At 42.0% G+C, this 24129-nt stretch overlaps 1 protein-coding gene across 2 annotated transcripts in view; it reads left to right on the forward strand.

Moving 5' to 3' along the window:
• pot1 (protection of telomeres 1 homolog) overlaps window positions 1–24129 on the forward strand; it is a 381260-nt gene that overhangs the window by 143942 nt on the left and 213189 nt on the right. For both annotated transcript variants that reach the window (XM_073059088.1, XM_073059086.1), the window contains exon 7: window positions 6836–6950. In XM_073059088.1, the coding sequence (XP_072915189.1) occupies window positions 6836–6950 (115 nt within the window). The remainder of the gene's footprint in view (window positions 1–6835; window positions 6951–24129) is intronic.

Genomic DNA, 24129 nt, shown 5'->3' on the forward strand with positions numbered 1-24129 from the left:
GGAGTTGAGGTGCGGATGGGCAGGAAGTGGTGGGCACAGGATGCTGTTGAACAAGCCGAACAACAGCTGCACCAAAGGGTGCCGGTGGGATCAGTGGCATCGGGACAGGCCTGTCCGTTGCGATAAGGTGCAAGGAAGAGCGAGGCGCCAGCTGGTCCAGCCGGATGTGCGAGCTGCCTTGGAGGAGCTCAGTGCCGGTAAGATTGTTGCCGTGCGGCAACAAGGCATGTGGACAAGATGGGACCAGGTAACGGGGCGCAACATCTTGTGGGGGGAAATTTGGTGAGCTGAACCCCACCTCATCGAGTTCTTGATCCAGTTGGTCTGCACTGTCCTGCCAAGCCCAGCGAACCCCTACTGCTGGGGCGAGGCCTAGACACCAGCATGCTCCCTGTGCCGAGGGAAGGGGACACTAGAGCACATCCTCGTCTGCTGCCCAAAAGCCCCAGGGGGGAGGGGCATTATTGGTGCCACGACCAGCTGACGACAGTGACAGACACCTTGTGCATAGCCATCGCCCAGGCCAAACAGCATCGTCCAGCAAAGCAAGCAGTTGCTTTTATTAAGGCGGGGAGAAGGCTCAGATCTGATCTAAGGTGCCTGCTGGCCTTCTAGGACCAGCAAAGGACTGGGAATTGAGAGTCGACCTATGGAAACAACTCAGATTCCCTGAGCACATCTCCTCTGCCATGCTTAGGCCAGGCATGGTGCTGCTGTCAGAGCCATCTAGACAGGTGGTCACATTAGAGCTGACCGTTCCCTGGGAAGACCGGATGTAGGAGGCCCATGAAAGGAAAAAGACAAAGTACTATGACTTGGTGGAGGAGTGCTGGAACAAGGGGTGGCGGGCACATTGTATGCCTTTAGAGGTGGGCTGCAGAGAGCTTGCTGGTCATTCCCTCTCATCATTATCAGGTGCCATGCCCAGTCTGAGCTTTGACTGCCATGGCCCACACACTCCTGTTTCCGGTCAAGTGGATCAATTCATTGGTATTCATTTCCAGTCTCCATCATCATTTGTCTTTGCCTTCCTCTTGCTTTCTTCCCTTCAATCTTTCTCATAGTTACCGTGCATTCTAACTCCTCTTTCCTAATCACATGTCCAATGAGGTTACGTTGCCGTTTCATGATTTCATACATTAATTCTCTTTTTGTGCTTGCTCTGCTTACGACATCCTCGTTAGATATTCGTTTTGTCCATGATATTCTTTGCATCCTCCTCAAAAACCACATCTCTGCTGCTACAATTTGTTTCCTCGTGTTACTAGATATTGTCCAACATTCTGAACCATATAACATAACTGGATAAACGTAACATTTCAGTACTCTGAGGCGGGTTGTCATGCCTCGTTTAGTGTTGGTCAGTATACTCTTCATTCTCGAAAAGGTGTCTTCAATGTGTGCAAACACGAGCATTGTCTGGAGTTTGGCTAATGTATCACCATCAGGGTAATTGCTTTGCATTTAGTACCCTTACAGTGGCTCTTGTGTGATTTGAGACCTGGTGTGTGCTGGGGTTTGAAGACTGACAATAGTACCAGTGATTTTTAAGTTGTATTCGAAGCACCTGTCTTCTCATCATCCATGTGGCATATTTTGCTTGTGGCAAAAGCAGGTAGTTAATGCTTTCATTTTATTATAATTGAACATTTGGTCAATGGTCAGCATGCTGATCTATTAAAAGCTTCATTTTCACTTTTAATGAGTACAAAAGGATGAGTTACCTCGGGCACATTCATCATGAAAGCATTCACTCATAAAATGCTTCTCATCATGTCAGCTATAGTTGGTGGCAGGGTAAGCTGTAGCAAGGCCAACCATGTTTACACAGTGACAGCAATGAGATTTGATTTGAACTCTTGCTGTTAAGCTAAAATCTTGCATTGAAGTGTTTTAAATGCCCCAAATCACTTTGCAGTCAAGGTGACATTCTTGAAGAGTAGTCACTGTTGTTGTGTAGAAACGTATCAGCTTACTTTTCTTACAACAAAAATTGTAGTGTGATAGCTCTCAATTTATTTTAGTGGTGAATATTGATGTGCTTTCAGTATCTAATAAAGCGGCCACTGAGTATATCTTCGTGGTCTTCGGCTGGAATAGCCCATCCACTTCAAGGTTCGATGTGTTGTGCCTTCAACATTGTACACCACTGTTGTAACATGTGGTTATTTGAGCTACTGTCGCCTTCCTGTCAGCTTGAACCAGTCTGGCCATTCTCCTCTGAACTCTTCCATTAACAAGACATTTTCACCCACAGAACTGCCACTCACTGGATGTTTTGTGTTTCTCACACGATTCTCTGTAAACTCTCGAGAATGTTTTGCACGAAAAGCTCAGAAGATCAGTTTCTGCGATACTCAAGCCACCCCATCTGGCACCCACAATCATTCCACAGTCATTTAGATCGCATTTCTTCCCCATTATGATGTTTGGTCTGAGTGACAACTGAACCTCTTGACCATGTTTGACACTTTTATTCATTGACTGGCTGATTAGATCTTTGTATTAGTAAGTGGATGTACCTGCTCAGTGAATCCTGTAAGTGTAGCTTCATTGACCAGGAGACTGTAATGTGTTTGATCATCATGGTAATCATGGTGAAAGATCTCTTGTATTCAGATGGGGCTTCAGGCTGATAGAGCAGATTGGATTTTCATGCTTAAACCTCAAAAGGTCCGTGAGGGTGGGGAGAGAAATCCACGAGCAGTGTGGGTGAAGAATGGGCAACACTTCATACAAGTCAAGAGTTCTGAGCCGTCAGTTCAGCAACAGAAGTTCAGATACTGCCAGTGCAGAGCCAGAAGTTCAAATTCGATTAAATAAATTGAACTCATCCTGAGAACAAATATTTAAACAAAATAGCATTTTTGATTTGGTTGGCTGAGCAGGTCTGAGAATGCACTACATCTCTGGGGTCTCGGTCTCTTTTGTACCAAGACAAAAGGTGTTTATTTTTGTCTTTTTTTAAAATTTGCTTGAGGGTATTGTGTATTTGGACTTGTATATCTGTGGTAACAGGTAATTTCAGAAGACAAGCAAGAGGATCAGTCTCTGCTGTGTGAAAGAATTCTTGCCTCTGGGGTAAAGTTTGTGGGTTTCAGTCCTGTTCTAGGAGTTTGAGCATGTAATCTAGGCTGACATTGCAGTGCAATACTGAACAGTTATTTCTTATAATTGCAGTGTCGGCTTAGAACACTGCCAGCCCTCTTGACTGTAAATGGCCCTAAAGCAGGATTCACAGAAAAGTAAGGAAGTCCCAGCCAATAATTATCCCTCAACTCTGATCATTATGCTCACTGTGACTTCGCTGTTTGTGGGAGCTTTCTGTGCAAAAGTTAGATGCGGTAGCCTCAATATTGACAGCAATTCAAAAGCACATGGTTCATTTGACAGCTGAAGTTGTTGTTATTTTTTTAAATGTCTTTTTTACTATCACAACACTGGACAATAAGAACTTCAAGCATTGCAGGTCTACCCGATCAACGAGTTGCTCAGTGGCGGAGGAGCTGGATTGGCACGCACCACGTTGCTGCTTGCGACACAGACGTGCCAGAGTTGGTGCACGAAGGTGGCGTGTAGTTTAATAGCAAGCGGTTGTCTTAGTCTTTTTTTTGTGATCGCAAAACCCCGTTGGACATTGGTAATGTGAAATTCTGCAAGTCTACTTCACTGGTTTATCGGCAGGACCGATGGCGGGGGAACTTCGTGGCTTTATTCGCGGACTAGGCCTCATGCCGCGGTGTCGCCTGTTCCAGCTGCTCAGAGAGGTGACGCTGGAGCTGGTGCGACGTGGTGTCCATGCTGGTGTTGGTACTGCCATCTAGTGTGCAATGGGTGAAAGACAAGCTGGATTACGTTCATCTGTGGACTGCTGCGAGCTTGTTCTTGCTGACAACGCCAGTGGACTCAGGGATTTGGGATATATTTTATTTTTATGTGACTGTAAGTTTACTGCTATCTTATGTGTGCTACATGTACCTCGTGCTGTGTATGACTATTGCTCCTGTGACTTGCACCTTGGTCCCAGAGGAATGCTTTTTCATTTGGCTGTATTCATGTATGGCTGAATGACAATAAAACTTGAACTTGAATTAGAAACATTAATTATTTTTAATTAGAAAAATAAAAAAAGCTTGGGAGGATGACCTAAATTGTCAGATTTCTGATGATAGATGGAATAAAATTCTTAAACGGGTTAATAAATCATCTTTCTGTGCTCGTCATTCTCTTCTACAATTTAAAATGGTTCATAGAGCTTACATTTCTAAACAGAAGCTGTCCAGTTTTTACCCGAATGTTTCTCCACTTTGTAATAAATGCAACTCTGCTGATGCCTCTTTAATTCATATGTTTTGGTTTTGCCCTACAATTGAAGAGTTTTGGCGGGAAGTATTTCATACCTTCTCACAACTTTTTAGGGTCCAATTTGACCCAAATCCCCTTACTGCCTTGTTTGGTATTATTGCAAATGAAGATATAACTTTAAATACTCCTAACCTACAGGTTTTAGTTTTTACCTCTCTTTTAGCAAGAAGAGCAATCTTGCTTAAATGGAAGGAGTCTACCCCTGCTACACATCTTCAATGGCTATGTGATATTATGTCTTATTTAAATTTAGAACAGATCCGCTGCTCAGTCTTAAATTTGAAACAATTTTTTAATGATATTTGGGGACCTTTCCTAAATTACTTTTCCAATTTATAAAGTTTAACTGTGCACAGACTTTTATGTACATTTTTATCTTCTCCTCTGAAGTGAATATGTTTTTTTTTCTAATTATCCATTGTCATCCATCAGCTTTTTTCTTTGGTAGTTGGTAGGGGGTTGACTTTTTTTATATAAAAAATTTATTTTATGATGTATGACTTATCTTTAAATTTTTGATTACAGAGTGGTATACCTTTGTGTTATGCTAAAACATTTTGATCAATTTTATTACAATATATGAATGTACACAAAGTATGTTGAGATGTATCTATGTGCTGCACTCTGTAAATCTTGTTTTTTTTTCTGAATAAAAAATATTTTAAAAAGAAAAGAATTAGAAACATTCCGAACTTGAACAAGGTACAAAATAACTAGTACTTCTATGATCTTAGTGAAAGGATGAAAAAAAAAGTATTTCATTTAAGCAGGTGTAACTTTTTATGTTTAAAATTCAACTATATCTTTGAAAGCCGTAACATTGAGGGGCACAGTTGTGTAATAATGATGAAATTGTTCCAGATCATTGTGTTATTCCTTACTGTAATTTTTAAACTCAAAATTTCATCAGATTTTCAAAAGTTAATGGAAGAGATCCTGAGGATTTTTGACAGGATGGATGTGGAAAGAACATTTTGTGGGATATCTAGAATTGAGAATCATTGTATAAAACTAAGGGGTTGCACATTTAATATAATAATGAGAGATTGTGAGTCATCAGAATTCTCCATCAAAGGACAATATAAAAAGAGGTTTTAATTTTTTTTTCTTTCTGGCAGAGGCAGATAGATTCTCAATAACTCTAGACAACCAAGATTTTGCTTCCTGAATGCTTTTGGGTGTACCTTATGGATTTTTAGCTGCTTGATCATGAAAATCACCATGAAATTTCCCTATCAGGCACAATTTTTTAAAATAACCAACATTTGTTATTTCAAGTCAGAATAATTAATGCCAGGATTAAGGAAAGTATTTTTGTTGGTCCACAAATCAAACAGGTCATCAGTGACAGCCAATTTGAAGAATTTCTAGTGGGACCAGAGAAAATCGCATGGAAGGCATTCAAGTATGTGGTTGGAACATTTTCTCAGCAACTACAGAACACCAAACTAATGCAGCTGGTTGACAACATGCTTCAAGCATACAAAACCATGAAGTGCAATATGTCACTAAAGGTTCATTTTCTGCATTCCCATTTAAATTTCTTCTTTGCAAATCTTGGTGTTGTCAGTGACGAGCATGGTGGGCGGTTCCACCAGGACATTGCAGTCATGGAGAAACGATATCAGGGCATCTGGAATCCATCAATGCTCACTGATTATTGTTGGACACTTAAGTGAGAAGCCTCAGACATTAAGTACAAATGAAAATCATCAATAAAACATTTTTAGCTTAGTTGAACTTTTGCAAAGCGTCAACACCATTATGCAATTAAACACATTATATTCAATAAAAGTTATTTTCTGTTTCTCCAACTTCCTATGTGATCCAAATAGATGGAAATTATATTTGTGTTCAGCTTCACAAATATAAACAAAAAAAATTCTGAGGAAGCAACACTGGAAAAAAAGATTGTCCAGCGTAAGCAGTGGTGGGCGGTTACAGTGGATATATGGCGATGTTGAATTGAGGTCACAGTCGGATTAGCTATAACCTTAGTGAATTATTGAGCATCCTTTGAGGGGCTGAATGGCCCATTTCTAATTTATATGTTGCATTGTAATTGAAAGGAAAGAAAGTTGTTTTTTCTCTATGAAAGTTTAATAGATATGTGTAAATGTTGCACATGGTGAAAGCAATAATGGGAATGATTTTAGTGAGTAGCCAGTGAATCATTTTTATCCCTAGGGCTGCCAGCGGCTCTTCTGTTTATTTCATCGATCAGCAGATCTGAAGAGCTTTGCTACATGTACATTGTTTGTTCTTACAGTTTTCACACAAACCACTAATGACCTGTCTTATGTTGTTGCAATTAGTTGCCTTTGTTATTCCACATTGCTGTCATTTTACTCCAGACAGTCAATTAGCCAAAGTCAAGTTTTGTACTCACTGACGTGGCCAAGTTGGGCTGATCGATTTGAGAACGTTGCAGAGTACAGTAAGTCTGAAATTATTTTTATGGTTTCTTTAGGTTGGATCACGTGATTATAGTTACACACCACTAAATATGATCAAAGATGGAGTCACTGTAAACGTGTATGGCGTCGTGAAGTTCTTCAAGCCTCCATATCGCACCAAAGGAACAGGTATGTAATATCTTGTAATTTACATGAGGTAAGGTAAATTGCATATCTTCAAGGTGTGTAATGAAACAATGTGAACTGCCAATGATAAATTCTATGAAAAATATTGCTTTAGAGGAACAGTTAGAAATGTGATAAATACAGGCGATTCTGCTGGAAATCTTGACCAACTCATACACACAGCAAGCCAGGCAGCATCTATGGAGGGAGATAAGCCATTGATGTTTCAGGCTAAAATCTTTCATCAGGACTGGAAGTAAAGGGGGTGGGGGTAGAAACCAGATTAAGAATTTGGGAGCAGGGGAAGGAGTAGAAGCTGGCTGGTGAGGGGAAATGGTGAGTGCTTGGGGGAGGGGGGGGGAAATGAAGCCAAGAAGCTGTGAGGTGATAGGTAGAAAAGATGAGGGGCTGAAGATAGGAGACTCTGATAGGAAAGGACAGTGGAGCATGGAAGAAAGGAAAGGAGGAAGGTGATGGGCAGATGAAGCAAAGAGAAATGGCGAGAGGGCAGACAGAAAGAGGAATAGGAAAAGAGAGAAGGGGGGAGATAAAAATTACTGGAAGTTTGAGAAATCAATTTTTATGCCATCATATGAGATAACTAGTTATCTCAGATACTAGAAATCTAGTTGTGTTCATCATATGAGATAACTAGTAATTTCTAATGTAGGGACATGTTCGGCACAACTTTGTGGGCTGAAGGGCCTGTATTGTGCTGTAGGTTTTCTATGTTCTATGGACAGTGGACAAGGGAGTCACGTAGAGAGCATTGCCTTTGGAAAACGGAAATTAGGGGTGGGCTGGGGAAGATATACCCTGTGGTAGAGTCCTGTTGTAAATGGCAGAAATGACCAAGAATGATATGCTGGATACGAAGGCTTTATAGGGTGGTAGGTATGGACTAGGGGAACCTTATCCTTGTTCTGGCAAGGGGAGGATTGGGTGAGGGCAGAAATGTACAAGAAATTGAGGAGATACGAGTAATGACAGCGTCAGTGGAGATGGAAGAGAAACCCTATTTTTTTCGATAAAGAGGACATCTCAGATTTTCTAGAATGGAAAACTTCATCCTGAGAACAGGTGTGGAGGAGCTGAGAAAAGAGAATAGCTTTTTTGCAATTGACGGGGTCAAAAGAGATATAGTCAGGATAGCTGTGAGAGTCAGTAGGTTTATACAAGATACCAGGAGATAATCTGGAGATGGAGACAACAAGAACATGAAAAGGAAAAAGTTAGAAAAGATACTCGAGGGCAGGTTGGAAGTTGGAATCAAAGTTGATAAAATTGACAAACTCGGCATGGGTGCAGGTAGTAGTAACAATGCAGTTATCAGTATGGAGCAGAAAGAGTTAGGGGGTGTTATTAGCGTGGATAATTCCACATAGCCAACAAAAAGGCAGGCATAGTGTGGGTGCCCATGGTTACATATTGGGTTTGCAATTGGCTTACAAGTTCTACCAGGTGTAAGGATCTGGTAATGTCTGTAACCCATTGCTGAGGTGGCAATTGGATGGGCAAGTTCTGAGCTCTAGGGCAGAGGGAAGGACTATGTCTTTGGGGAGGGGAGGAGGTGGTGTTGAGTGGCTGGTGTAAAGATTGGAGACGACAGTTTACAGCAAGGAGTGTGTTAGTAGGACACTGGACATGTCAGACTGGTGAAGAGTTTTGGTTGTGGGGATGTAGCAAGTGGCGTGATCACACGGTGAAGCCGGTTGCAATAAGTGGTTTGTTGGTCTGAGATCCGGAAGCAGGGGTGGGGGAAGAGTTTTTATTCCCCACACTGCAATTCCTGCCTTTCATACCTCATCTGGGGAAACCCAACTAGTAAAACCTGAACTAGACCTTAAAAGCATCAGGCACATAGTTTAAATTAAATATGCAAAGCAAGTCTGTGTGCATATTCCACTGTCTGCATTCAGAGGCTGGTTTGGATCATATTAGAATTTTTTTTCAATTTATCGTTTTGCCACGTGTTTTTGTGGGTTAAAATTACTCTCAGAGTGAGTGTGTGTGTAATCCCCCAACAGAGTGAAACTTGCCGCCTATAAGCTGATAATCCTGTGTGGTTTCAGAATTTCTCATTGTGATTGCATGGTGCGAGGGCGAGGGGGAGATGTCACCTGCTGCAGAGGATGTGCTTCTGATTGAGCCTGGCACGACCCAGAGGGCAGTCTCCATGGCACAGTCAGTCCTCATTACCTCTGTGCTTCCGCAGCGAACGTGACTGCATGCCCTTCGCCATAAAGTTCACTGTGAGGCAGAGAAATAACACGAGTGAATAAAATACATCAGAGTGGTGCAGCGGTATCAGGCTTTGAGTAATTCGGCTGTCTCTTTCGTGGTTGCCAGGGTCACTTCTTGAGGCCCTTCTTGAACTGGCTGCTTAAAATACATACTGAACTTGCTAAGTAAAATTGTCACTAGGGATCCAAGCCGGAGTTTGCCCGGTTTGGGGTATTTTAATGCTATTGTTCCTTAGCTGATTGAATAAATGGGATTCATGCTCTTGTAGTATTGTTTGCATCTCCCCTTGAAAAGCCCGGGATCCTTTGTAGCCAGAGTAGGGGCTTGAAAGTTTGTATTTGCTCTGATGTAAGGATTATGGCGTTAATGGGAACCCCGGACAAACAACGTAGAGGTGCTTTTCAAGCAATCTGTTTTGTTATTGCTAGTCAGAAGACAAATGTCAGTCAGGACACTGGAATAACTTCCTGCCTTCTTTTCAGAACAGCAGCATGTGATTTTTATTTTCTAATTGCCCTAGGAATAAACTTACTGCAAAAGATGGCAGCTCCAACATTGCAGCATTTGCATGCGCTGACTATTCTCAGGAAACACAACCAATTGTGTAAAATTATGTCAACCTAGAATTCCTTTGGAAGTCTTGAATTTTAGAAGCCTTTGGGAGAAGGGGAAAATTGGCTCTAAGTGTCATATTGAAGGTAGACTTCCGTCTATAAATGTGCTGCTCAAGTGTTGGGTAAGGAACATGCAAAGGTATACTTCTCCAGACCTGAACCTGGCCATGGGTTTGTTGCCTATAGTCTCACTTGCTGCAACTTTGGTTTATGCTCAGAGAAAGTCAACATTGTCCAAATAAAACTCACAGTTGCCTTGAACCTTGAGAACACCAACATTTGAATCCTAGCTGCATCCAATAAAATGATACTGTCCATGAATATTCTTGCCCCTTTAATGTATGGCCTACAAAGTTTATTGAGTTAACATTACAGCTGAGTTTCAGCCCCACCATCACTCTTTTTGTGGCTGTGTCCAAGTATGGTAGTGTTAGAAAGTTAGTGAATCCTGTAGAATTTTCTCTATTTCTACATAAATATGACTTAAAATAGGATCAGATCTTCACGGAAGTCCTAAAACTAGATAAAGAGAACAAAATTAAATAAATAACACAAAAACATTATACTTGTTCATTTCTTTATACATTCTGTGCCAATAGAACTTGAATATTTGTGGAGAGGCATTTTCCTTCATATGTTTCTCTTCTGTGTGTTCTTTGATGAAGTTAGTGCAAGGCATGGACTCTCAGGGAATCTGAAAAGGTAGCAATAGCTACTCAACAGGACTCCTCTCATTCAGAGGTCATTTTGGCATTGATACAGTACTTGTTTATTATTGCCAGGGTAGTGTAGCGGTTAGCGCAACACTATTGCAGCATGGGATGTCGGAGTTTGGGGTTCAACTGAGACGCCATCTGAAAGGGGTGTATATGTCCTCCCCGTGGAATGCGTGAGTTTAGTCCGGGTGCTGCGTTGTCCTTCCACAATCCACAGGTGTACCAGTTTGTAAGTTAGTTAGTCATTGAGAATATTGCAGTGATCAGACTAGGGTTAAGTTGAGGGTTGAGGAGTGGTGTGGCTGTAAGAACCAGAAGGGCCTATTCCACGTTGTATTTCAATAAATAAATGGTGAACAGCATTTGTTTTTATACTATTCAAGCAAATTATTCCATACACCGAGGTAGTAAAAAAGGGTAAGCAGTGCAGAATATAGTGCAGTTCATGCACGTAGACAAATAAAATGCAAGGCCTCCGACAAGGTAGACTGGGAAATCAAGAATTTACTTTTAGAGTCTGTTCAACTGCCTGATATCAGGATGGTAGAAGCGGCCCTTGGGTCTAGTTAAAGCTTTTGAATTTTTTAACTGTTGGGAGACAGAAGAGAGGTCTTGATTATATTAACAACTTTCCAGTGATGGTGGGCATTGTAGACAGAATCAGTTGAAGGGATTATGCAACTCTCAGTGGTATCTTTTCATCGTGAGCAGAGCAATTGCTGTACCAAGCAATGATGCATTCTGACCAGGTATCTGCAAAAATTGGGAAGAGTCAACAGGAACATATTGAATTTCCTTAGCTTTCTGAGGAAGTAGAGGTGTTGGTGTGCTTTCTGGGCATAGCATCCACATAGCTGGTCCAGGATAAATTGTGTCTGAAGTGTGTTCAGCAATTTATATAGTATTTAATGGAAGAAATGGCGCCATTCCATTTGTGGCCTCCTGATATGGGCTTTGTAATGGAATCTAGATGAGAGGGTGCTCTCCTCTGGTGCAAAGGAGGAGATAAGTGTCGAGCCTGACCCTCACACAAGTAACTTCTCATGACACGAGAACAGGGTTCTAGAGGGAGGTGGGAAGTTGTGTGGAAAGGTTGACAGCACAGAGTGCATAGTGGTCAAGGAGAAGACTGGGGAGATGATGTGATGGGAGAGGTGAATATTGTGGCAATTAAAAGAGGAGGCTGTGGAACAAGTCAGCCAGCAACCTGGATGGGAAGGAAGAGGGTGGCGTTCGGGACTGGATGACCAGCAGGAGGTAGAGGTGAAATTAATTCACATTGGCAATGGACACTGGATGTTCCGTAGATTTGAGTTGACTTTTTAAAGCCAGCTTCTCAGATCCTCTGTGCCAGGCAGTATTTAGTGGGCTGTTGTTTATTTCCTCTATTACATCTCACCTAGAGTGTACAAGTCGGATTTTCACCTGAGCGTGAGCTACCAATGTTACCTTGATTCCGCTCTCGGACACAGTGACTGCACAACAGTCAACCTGAGCGGTGCTGGTTTAAACACACCCACTGTGCATTTTTATTGGTTCTTTGTTGAACCAGGCAAAGCAGTGACTGGGGCTCTGAGGGAAAGTGGTGAGAATACAGATGTGTCTCGTCTGAGAGAGCAGTGGTTCCTCACTCGAGCAGCGAGCAGCTGCATCTGGTGGCAGTGGGTGGTGCATTTACCTCAGTGACACCCGAGGCGGAGATTGCAGACACCGACTGTGGCATGTAAATGATTCTAATCATTTTCGCAGGCCATAATTAGAGAGCTGCTTTGCATTTTAAAAGTATCCATTAAGTCGAAGCTGTAGGTCAAATTGATTGAGTGCGTTCGCTGCAAAGGCTGTGTTTGCTTCAATTGCCGGGATAGAGCTAAGCATGAATACCGTGTCTGTGCCTTCTGCTGTGTTTTTTAGTTTGCTGGGGACATTTGCACTAAGTGACAACTCTATCCACAGAAATAAAGTAGAAAATGTTAGAAATGCTCTGCAGATCAGTTCAAAGTAAATTTATTATCAAAGTACATGTATGTCACCATATACAACCCTGAGATTCATTTTCTAGCGGGCATTCACAGTAAATACAAGAATCACAATAGTATCAAGGAAAGACTCCGCCCGGCAGAATGGACAAACACCCAATGTGCAAGAGACGTCAAGCTGTGCAAATACAACAAGAAAGGAAAAACATTAATAAATAAGCAATAAATATCAAGAACATGACATTGGACACTTAAGCACGAAGCCTTAAACACAGAGTATAAACGAAAATAATCAGCAAAACAGTTTTAGCTTAGTTGAACTACTGCAAAACGTCAGCAGCTTTATGCAATTAAACACATTATCGTCAATAAAAGATCATTTCTTTTTTTCTCCAAATACAAGTGGTACTGGAACAAGTGCATGTACATGATGCAAGTAGTCTGAAAGTATATTTGTGTTCAGCTTCAAGCAGTCTATCACAACCTCAAAAAAATTTCTGAGGAAACATAACTTCGGGAAAAATATGCAGTCCGGTGTTATGAATCCTTGAAAGTGAGTCCATAGGTTGTGGAAACAGTTCAGTGATGGGGTGGGTGAAGTTAAATGAAGTTGTCCCTACTGGTTCAAGAGTCTGATGGTTGAGTGATAATAACTGTCCCTGAACCTAGTGGCAGCACCTGTGGGTAGAGAAAATGTTTTAGATTTGAGAGCCATCATCAGCCCAGTTCTGATGAAGATAAGCTGTTTAATTTCCACAGATGCTGCCTGGCCCACTGTGTGTTTTAGTAATGTTTTCTTTTCATTTCAAATTTCATGTATCTGCAGTTTGTTTTTATATCCATCGACACTTTACAGATTTCTGGAGGAACTCAAGCAGGTCAGGCAGCAACTATGGAGGGAAATTAACAGTCGATGTTTCGAGCTGAAGCTCCAGTTGAGATGAAAGGTCTCAGCCCTAAATTTTGTTTATTTTCCTTCAGAGATGTTACCTGCCCTGAGTTCCTCTGGCAGTTTTTGTGCTCGAGTTTTCCAGAATCTACAGATTCACTTGTGACTTTATTTACAGATTTGCTGCTCATCTTCTTTGGAAGTATCAAACACACATTTTTACAAGTGATTGCTCTATGCTGGGAGTTCCTGGCCAGGAATCGTTTGACTGTAGGCTCAAAATGATAGAGGCACATGATCAATGAGCAGTTGTTGGGGCTTTCTCCCGGGGTAAAATAACAAGATGGACTGGATTGTGGACTCAATAGTGGGGTGCTAGTGAGTGCAAGATAAAGATTGGAAGATATGCAAGAGATTACAGTGGAAAGTGATAATATTGCAAGGCAGCTTATTACAAAAATAATAATTATTATTTTGAACCCCTTTGGATTTTGAAATTGCAATCTGAGTGACAATATGCACATGTGAAATTAGTATGTTTAGAGACAAAACAATTGTACAATAATTAGATCACAGCATGTCATGAAAAGTTCTGCCCTTCTGTCAGAAAGTTTACTACATCCTGAATTGTTAGAGCAGAAGGAACTATTGAATGCATGAAAGCCCCTGGTTTCTGGAGGAGAGAACTAAAAAAGCATTGGCTGTACGCAATTTGGGAATTGTGTCTGACATTTAGCTCTTAACTGTGTGTGTGCTGTTTCGAAGGTGCCATAGGTCCTACATTACAACAGGCAGCTGAGAAAATCGTGCTCCTAGTTTGTACTGAGTTCCAGTCTGGTGGTTAACTGGAGCAGCAGATAGAATGTTTTTAGCAGTTTAATTAAACTTTCTGCCACAGGTTTCCTTCTGTCTTGAGGGCATTGACTTTTCAACTGTGCAAAATTGCGTAGTTGTCAATTATCATTTGAGACCCCCTGAAGTGGCTGTAATTGCCCTTGGACTTGATTATTGAGAAGTCACAGCCTGCAGCCCAATGTCCATGCGTGTATTCCAGGTACAGTTCCCTGGATTGGGATTGATAATGAGAGCACTCGGCTGATTTTTTTTACTCCAGTAACACAGGCACTGACTCTTACCTGTGATCTGGCCAGAGACTGGCATAGATTCAGGCCTTTCAAGACTGTTTGAGTCATTGAGTACTGGAAGATATAATTGTTGAATAGAATTAAGTATTTCCATCTGGGACACATAGTGTAATACAGCACAGAAACGGGCCCATCGGCCCAAATAGTCCGTGATGACTCCAGCAATCCTCCCTGCTAGTCCCAGTTGCTCATGTTTGGCCCATAATGCTTGAAGCCTCTCTCCTCTGTGTACCTATTCAAGTGGCCCTTAAGTGTCTCAAACACTTCCTCTGGCAGCTCATTCAAAGTACTCACTGCCTTCTGGGTAAAGAATTTGCCTTCTCAGGTCTCTCCCTCATCTTTTGGACTGCTCAACCTTGAGGAAAAGAGTATAACTGTCAGTCTTGTCCATACCCTTATTAATTTATAAATCTTATGTGAGGACCTGGGTGGTGGGGTGATGAGACGCCTCTACCAGAGGATGTGTAAGGCGTACCTTCCCTCTGCTGGTGTGCGGGTCACCCTTGGAGAAGGTGTAGCACCTGCTTAGGCCCCCCGATCAGTGTTATGTGAAGCCATGGGAGCAGGTGGTGGACGGTCGATGAACAACTGGTGCTTATCACAAGTCCTGACCATGAACCGCTGATGCCGGGCAGACAACCTCTGAAGAGTATTGATAATGGCCATGGCCATGGTCGTGGTCTTGTAAATACACTGCCCAGAAAAAGGCAATGGCGAAACTGTAGAAGAATTTGCCAAGAGCAGTCATGGTCATGGAAAGAGCATGATCACCTATGTAATACGACACAGCATATAACAAACAATTATGAGGACATCCCTTGTTCTCTGCCACTCCAGGGAGTAAAGATCCATTGTGGCCAACCTCTCCATAGAATTCAGGCCCTCTAATCCAGGCAGCAAACTCATAAATCTCTTCTGCACCCTCCCTGGCTTGACAATGCCAAACCTGTAACAGGCTGGCTACAACTGTACACAGGGCTCCAAGTGCAGTGTCATCAATGACTTGTATAACTGCAGCGTAATGTCCGAGCTCCTAAACTCCATACCCAGACTGATGTAGGCCAGCATGATAAACACCTTCTTTACCACTCTGTCGACTTGGTTAATCATTTAACATGAAGTTGCTAAGCTCATATGGATGGGTGGTTAGCGGAGACACCTTGCTGGGCAGACCGCTGAGAGTTCATCCCCAGATTGTGTTGTCTCTTAAGTAATCCATAAGGTCATAATTACGCTACTGAATATTTCCAGTGATGCTTTAGAGATTGTTGACATATGATTAGTAAGCAGATTTGTCGATGACTTTAAAGATAATCTGTTCTCTCCATGAAAAAATGTGGAAAACTTTGCCATACACCAAATGCCTTCCACCCATTTTCAGGACTGTGTCACGTTAATGGTACTGAGTACATCATTGGCTGCGATTCATTGGGTATTTGACTGTGATTTTTGTTGCATACTGCTGGAAGATCATGTCATCTGAGGAAGGAGTGCTTTTGATCTGTGCTCTTTCTTGACCCTCTCCTGATTGATTTTTGAAAGCTTCAGCGAACTTGAACCTCCATTATTTTGAAAAACAGAAATTATCAATGCTATAATCCTAATTATTATGTTTTTTTTGTAATCTAAGCACCATTATTGTACAGCACAGAATGAATAGCAGCAAGAGAGTTACAATGGTTGCTCGAACTAATTACTGCTCCTTCAGTCCATGAATCCTGGTAATCTTTGATCAAGCCGAGTTGGATTGTCACAGGAGTTCTAACCCAGTGCAAAGGATTTCATTGCCCTGAGTATCAATAACTGCAAATCATTTATTTTAAATCTCTAAAGCCTTTTGTGCATCCACAATGACATGAATTCACAAAAGTCAGAATCATAAATAGTATGGCTCTTCTGTTATTTAAGTGTTCGCTTGTGACAAATGGCAAGCTGGTGTAAATTGCCTGGATTTTAACACAAAACTAATTGAAAAATACAAACAGACTTCAAATAGAGGCAGGTTAGGAAATTAACTTTCCCAATTGCAATTCATTATGTAGTGTTCTGATTAAGGAAAAAAATATAGAGAATATACTAATTGAAAAAAATGGAAGAAAGCAATGACTACTGAGATGCTTCAAGAAATATTGATGCAAAGAAGGGTCCGACTAAGCTGTTAAATTAGGAGAATCAATTCAGCGAACTGGATAAGGAAATAGAAGCTGTGAAAAGAAATTCAATAAGATTGCAGAACAATATATTAAGATGGGAATGAAAGGATGTTGCCCTCCAAAGAAACTAGACCAAGAAATGTAAAAATGTGCTTGCCTTTTGGAACCAAGACAATGTTTTCCAACTCTGCAAGTCCCTTAAATGCGCCACCACTGAAGTTGAGTTAGAGTGATCAGGGAGGGATATCCTTTTCAAAATTACTTACAGTTGAGTGTGCTTAGGGCTGAGAAATATCCTTCAAGTGTGTGGAAAGCTTCCAGGTGATGAGTAAACTCTTCTCGGGCTTCAAGCTGGGTACAGATATTGATTAAAACCGACGTTTCTATGAAAAACTCTGCCATCTTCTTCAGGGACGATGCCTGGGCAAGTCTAGTCTGGTGTGTTCATGCCCCAGTATTCCCCTGAATTTTAACAAAGGCAAATGTCGCACTCTAATAAGAGCTGGAATTTGATTGTAAACAAGGTGGGAGAACAGAAACCTGTTTGGATGAGGACTAACTAATCAAGAGGGACGGAATACAGGGGTATAGATACCACCGGACTAGACTTGCCCAGACATCATTCAACCCGATTCTATTCAACCTAACAACACACACAAAATGCTGGTAGAACCCTTCCTGACAAATGGGCTCGGCCCGAAACGTCGACATCGCTTCTCCCTATAGATGCTGCCTAGCCTGCTGTGTTCTACCAGCATTTTGTGTGTGTTGTTGTTGTTTGAATTTCCAGCATCTGCAGATTTCCTCATGTTTGCTGTATTCAACCTGATAGTTTTGATCTTCAAGTTATAAGCACGTTGGAAGCTTTTCACCTTTGGGTTCCATTGCAAGAAAGCAGCCCGTCTGAAAGAATTGTAAGGATGGAATTAGTTTGAAATTTCTTGCAGATCAGGTACATGAAGATAAGTCATGTAAAATCCTTTTGATGAGTGGCATAATGACAAGCAGAGAGTCATTGATGGCCTGTAGACCGTGCAGTCAGTAGCACTTTTTGAAATCTATTCAAGTCAGAGCTGTGTGAATGATGTGTCAAATCAGAAAAATGTTTTTCAGCTGTCCAAAGCAAATATTTAATTCCACGGTTCATGCTGTATTGAGTCTAGTGTAAATGATCCTTGTTTGAACACCTCCCACTTTTTCTATTTAGGGCTCTGGGTTCTCTTTCATTGACTATGTTTCCCTCATCCTGAGGAAATCTTTGCCCTAATAATAGCTTCAGCCACCTCACTTTTCTCACAGCCATCTCCCAGCTTGTGCAAACTCACTCTCACCTTGCACACTACCAACTCATTGTAGTAATCCCTTTCTCAATTTTATGCTGTGCCACAGGGCATCTACTATCTGTGGACAGTCCAGATGAAGGGGCTCAGTCTGAAATGCTGACTGCCCATTTCCCCTTGTGGGTGCTGCCTGGCTCGCTGGGTTTCTCCAGCAGTTTGTTTGTTTTGCAGGTTCCAGCACCCTCAGTCCCTTGTGTCTTCAATAAAGGATCATTAGATGGATCAGCTAAGTAGCTTGTTAAAAACACTCAGATATTTTTACAGATTTACAATTTTATGAGGCCACTTTGGGCTTTGTAAGGTGTTCTGATATACACAGGGATACCATTGAACCCTGACTCTTTACACTCGACATAGGGCAGTTGTCAGCTGGTGTGCACAATCACTGCATCTGGGTATATGACTGCTTTAATGCAGGGAAGGGTATATAGATAATGGAATAACTGTTCACCAGTCAAGTCCCATAGCCATGAATCCACAAGATGTATTTAGTTAATCTAAAAGCAAAGGATTATAGATGCTTGAGCTCTTATATATAAACAGTGCATGATGGAGATGTTTAGTAGGTCAGGTAAAAAGAGAATTGATGGTTCAAAGCTTTCAGTGGGAGCTCTGTTTGCAAGGATACTGGCTAACCTACTCTGTATTGTACGGTACTATTTTCTAATTTTATAACTATTAACAGTGGGATTAAACAACCTATGTCTCTCCTTGTCCAGCAACTATACATACCACATCAGAGCTGGTAGGTGAAGAATGATACAGTCAGTCTCTACGGTCTTTACTGCACTGGGACAACTGATTGCATGCTGTCGTTACAATGCATAAAATTCTCTCTTTTGCTCTATATTGCAATGGTAACGAATTAGTTTTATGAATGTATGCTGTAACATTTTCACTGTTTCAACTCTACTCTTCTTCAAGTTATTATTTGAGTGTATTGTACAACTAATATTTGAAGTTAAGTGAGTGGATGCTTCTGAAAGGATATTGGAATTTGTATACTGGTTTCAAAACATGCAACTTTAACGCAGTAACATTTCCATACAAACCAGCTGGATGTTATTTTTAGCAGAAACTGTGATAATAGTTGATTAGCCAACAAATCTCTCCAGTATTTTGGATTTGGTCATTTGAATGTCTTTGGAGTTGTGCAATGAACAAGATTTGATTAGGGAGCTTAATGTAAAGGAACCCTTAGGAGAAGACGATCACAATATTATAGAATTCATCCTGCAATTAGAAATACAGAAGCAAATAGAGAGCCTATAATCATATGTATCAGTATTACAGTGAAATAAAGGGAATTACCGAGGCATGGAGCAGGCTAAAGCTGATTGGAATGGGGCACTAGCTGGGATGATGGTAAAGCAGGATTGGTAGGAGCTTCTGGGAGCAATTTAGAAAGTGCAGGATCATTTCGTCCCATGGAAACACTAGTATTCTAAAGAGAAGACGAGGCAATTGTGGCAGACAAGAGACGTCCAAGTCAACATGACAGCAAAGGAGAGGGCATAAAATATTACAAAGACTGGCATAAAGATACGAGAATTGGGAAACTTTTTAAAATTAGCAGAATGCAACTCAAAATACAAGTAAAGGGGAAATGATTAAATAGGAAGGTAAGTTAGCTAGTAATATAAAAGAGAATAATACTCTTTCAGATTTATAAAGAGTAAAAGAGAGGCACAAGATCAGAGATCACAGGATCACAAGATGCTGCAGGGACTCTCATAGCTGCGTTTTTATTCTCCCTCTCAAAACGTGCATACAAGGCATTGAGCTCATCTGGGAACAAGGTATCATGGCCATTCATGACATTAGGTTTTGCTTTGTGGGAAGTAATAGCCTGCAAACCCTGCCAGAGCTGATATGCATCCGATTCTGTCTCTAGTGTCAATCAGAGTTGTACCTTTGCCTTTAAAACAGACTCCAGTGGGTCAATCGGGACTTGTATGTTTCTGGGTCCCTGGTTTTGAGTGTCAAAGATGTACAAGGATGGACAAAGGCAGAGTCAGTAGATTTTATTTACTTGGATTTTTAGAAGACCTTTGAGATGCCACAAATGAGGTTCCTGAAGAAGATAAGAGCCCATGATATTACAGGAAATGTGCTGACATGGATAGAAGATGGACTGACTGACTGACAGAAAATAGAGCTGGTGATAAAGAAGGGCTTTTTCTGCTTAGCTGCCAGTGACTAGTAGTGTTCTGTGGGGACAATGTTGGATCTTCTACTTTTCCTGTTGCATGTTAATGTTCTGGTTGACAGAATGGATGTCCTTGAGGCCATGTTTGTAGATAGGTGGAGGGGTGGGTGGTGTTGAGGAAGCAGGGAATCTGCAGAAGGACTTGGACAGATTAGAAGAATGGCAAAAAGTTGGCAGACGAAACACAGCACACTAAAGTGTCTGGTCATGCACTTCAGTAGGAAGAATGAAGACGTCGACTCTTTCTAAATGGAGAGAGCATTCAGAAATTGGAACTGGTAAGGGATTTGAGAGTCCTAGTGCGGGATTCCCTAAAGGTTAACTTGCAGGTTGAGCTGGTATTAAGGAAGGAAAATGCATTGTTAAAATTCGTTTTGAAAGGATTCGAATCTAAAAATAAGTATGTAATGCTGGAGCTTTATAAGGTGTTAGTCTGATCCCATTTTAAAGGATGTAGTGTCATTCCCCAGGATGTAGTGTTGTTCATTCTTCCAGTCAATAAAATTGATGCACCATCAATAACTCACGCTGAGACGTAGGAAGCGAGGTATCGGCTTTTATTGACTGGAAGAATGAACAACACTACATCCTGGGGAATGAGGCAGGGCAACAGGCCTCAGTCGCCTTTATACAGTGGTCTGTGGGAGGAGTGGGTCCAGAGAACGGTTATGTTAGTTATCCTGGCTGTTGAAAGGGTTAACATATGAGGAAAATTTGATGGCACCGGGCCTGTCCTTGCTGGAGTTTGGAAGAATGGGGTGGGGGGGGGGGGGAATGTATCTCATTGAAACCATCCAAATATTTAAAGGCCTAGATGCAGTAGATGTAGAGAGGATGTTTCCATGGTGGGAGAGTCTAGGACCAGAAGGCATCCCCTCAGAATAAAAATATGTCCCGTTAGAAATAGGAATGAGGAGGAGTTTCGTCAGGCAGAGGGTGGTGAATCATTGGAATTCATTCCCACTGAGGCTGTGGAGACCAAGTATATTTAAAGCAGAGGTTGCTTGGATCTTGATTAATAAGGCCGTCAAAGGTTATGGAGACAAGGCAGAAAAGTAGGGTTTAGAGGGAATAATAAATAAGCAATAATTAAATCGCAGAACGTCTCTGTCATATGGTCTCATATTTATTGCTTTTCCGCACTATGTGTCTGAACGTTGAGTTCTTTCTCTAGAGTGGAGCACAACTACGCCCATCCCTGGTTGACACACATCATTCCAGAAATATCCCCAGGTACTTCCAGTTGCTGTTCACTCACATTCACTGGTTTCAGTGTGTCAGTGCTGTGTGGTGTGGGATGGCATTAATCCGTAGAGCGTTTGGAACTGAGAGGGAGAAAATCAGGTGAAATTGTTTCAAGAACAGCCATCATTGCGTGGACAATGGATGGCTGAGTCGTCACACAGCAACCCTGAGTTGAGGCCAAGTTCGGTGTGTTTAGATTAGATTCAACTTCATTGTCATTGTGCTGAGTACAGATACAAAGCCAAATGAAATGCAGTTAACATCTAACCAGAAATGCGAAGAATAGTGTTATTTACAAAATAACTGCGAATAAAAATTAAGTGCTGCAGCACACAAATATAGAAGTACTGAGACAGTACAGTATGGGTGCAATACTGCTTAGCGCTGTGATGTGAGGTTCAACAGGGTCACAGCCTCAGGGAAGAAGCTCTTCCTCTGCCTGCTGGTGCGGGAGCGGAGGCTCCTGTAGTGCCTACTGGATGGGAGGAGAGTAAAAAGTCCATGGTTAGGGTGAGATACATCCTTGATAATGTTTTTCACACTGCCCAGGCAGCATTTATGGTAGATATTCTCAATGGTGGGCAATTGAGTGCCGATAATCCGCTGGGCAGTTTTCACCACACGCTGGAGTGCTTTGCGGTCCGATACGGGACAATTCCCATACCACACTGAGATGCAGTTGGTGAGTATGCTCTCAGTGGTACAGCGGTAAAAGTCCATCAGTATCCTGGGACAGAGGTGAGTTTTCTTGATGCTCCACAGGAAATAAAGGCACAGTTGCACCTTTTTGATCAGGATGGACGAGTTCAGGAACCAGGTGAGATACTCAGAAATGTAGACACCAAGGAATTTGAAGCTTGATACATGCTCCACTACAGCTCCATTGATGTAGATGGGGAGGTGAGTGTGGCTCCTAGCATGCCTGAAGTCCACGATGATCTCCTTGGTCTTCTGGGTGTTAAGGGCCAGGTTGTTGTCGGCACACCACACGGCCAGGTGCTGGACCTCGTCCCTGTAGTCCATATCATCATCCCTTCTGATCAGGCCAACCACCATAGTGTCGTCTGCGAACTTGATTATGGAGTTAGGACCATGTACAGTACCGCAGTCATAGGTGAAAAGGGAATACAGAGGAGGGCTCAGCACACAGCCTTGAGGTACGCCGGTGTTCAGGATGAGAGCAGAGGAGGAGAGGTTGTCTAACTTAACAGATTGGGGTCTGTTAGTCAAATGCAGTGTTTGCGTTTATCTTTGTGTGTAGACTGGGCATATGACTGATCTGGTAAGAAGCACCTGGCTATGTGAAAAACTTAATTAAAATTCAGCAGCACTGACCAGTTGTTTTCCTGTACTGAGTTTCACCATGGTAGAGTGCACAATGCCCAATTAACTTTAATCATTGCGGAGCTGGTCTTGTAGATAATTTAGCCGCTAAGCTAAAATGCTCGGCAGGAAAAGAGCAGCTGGTTCATCAAGCGGGCCGCACACTCATTAACGTCTTCCTTCCTTTCCCCTAAGCACACACAAATACATATGTGCATACACACCTCATTCGTCCTGCATACGTTAGCTGTTATTTCATTTCCCTCTCATGAAGCAGTGCTTCCAAATCTACACACAGTGGCCACTTTGTTAGGTGAATCTGTACACCTGCTTGTTAATGCAAATATTTCAAAGACTTTCAAAGTACATTTATTAGCAAAGAATGCATAAATCATACACCTTGAGATTTGTTTGCTAACAGGCAGCCACAAAGCAAGAAGTCCGAAGAACCTAATTTATAAAGAAAGACAGGGCATAACCACTGCACTGAGAAAGAGGGAAAGAAACACACAGAGACACACACAGACGCAGACACACACATCAAACGACATCATTCGGAACTAGGTTGAGTCCTTAGATCCAATCCCCACAGCAGACAGAGTAGGCCCAAGCCTCAATCTCATTTCATCATATTAGCAGGGCAGAAATGCCACGAAACTTGTAGAGAGAGCAGTGAACATTGCAGGAGAGCATGTGAAATCAGCCCGACCCTCGCCTCTGGTTCTGGCACTTGGAATTTCCAGACTATCTGGACCAATGTTTATATTGTCCAAGCACTGGGCAGTATAGGATCTCGGCACAGCAACACAGCCTGAAGTCATTCTCGATCTCACCAGATCGGCTCAGCACTTGGAATGATCCAATCTCACACCCACGTTAGGTGGTCAGTACTAATCAACTCAGTGTTGTGTTTAATCAACTCAATGCATGCAAGCATGGTCAAGAGCTGTAACTGTTGTTCGAACCAAACATCACAATGGGGAAGAAATGTGATCTAAGTGACTTGGACCATGGAATGAATGTTGGCGCCAGACAGGATGGTTTGAGTATCTCAGAACTAGCTGATTTCTGGGGGTTTTCACGCACAACAGTCTTTTGGGTTTACAATGCATGGTGCAAAAAAAAACCAAAAAAAAATCTAGTGAGCAGCAATTCTGTGGGTTAAAATGTCTTGTTAATGAGAGAGCTCAGAGGAGAATGGCCAGATTTGGACAAACTGACAAGAAAGTGACAGTAACTCAAATAACCAGGCATTACAACAGTAGTGTGCAGAAGAGCATCTCTGAACACACGGAACTTTGAATCTTGAAATGGATGGGCTACAGCAG

Source organism: Hemitrygon akajei, chromosome 10 (assembly GCF_048418815.1).
Source record: "Hemitrygon akajei chromosome 10, sHemAka1.3, whole genome shotgun sequence".
NCBI lineage: Eukaryota > Metazoa > Chordata > Chondrichthyes > Myliobatiformes > Dasyatidae > Hemitrygon > Hemitrygon akajei.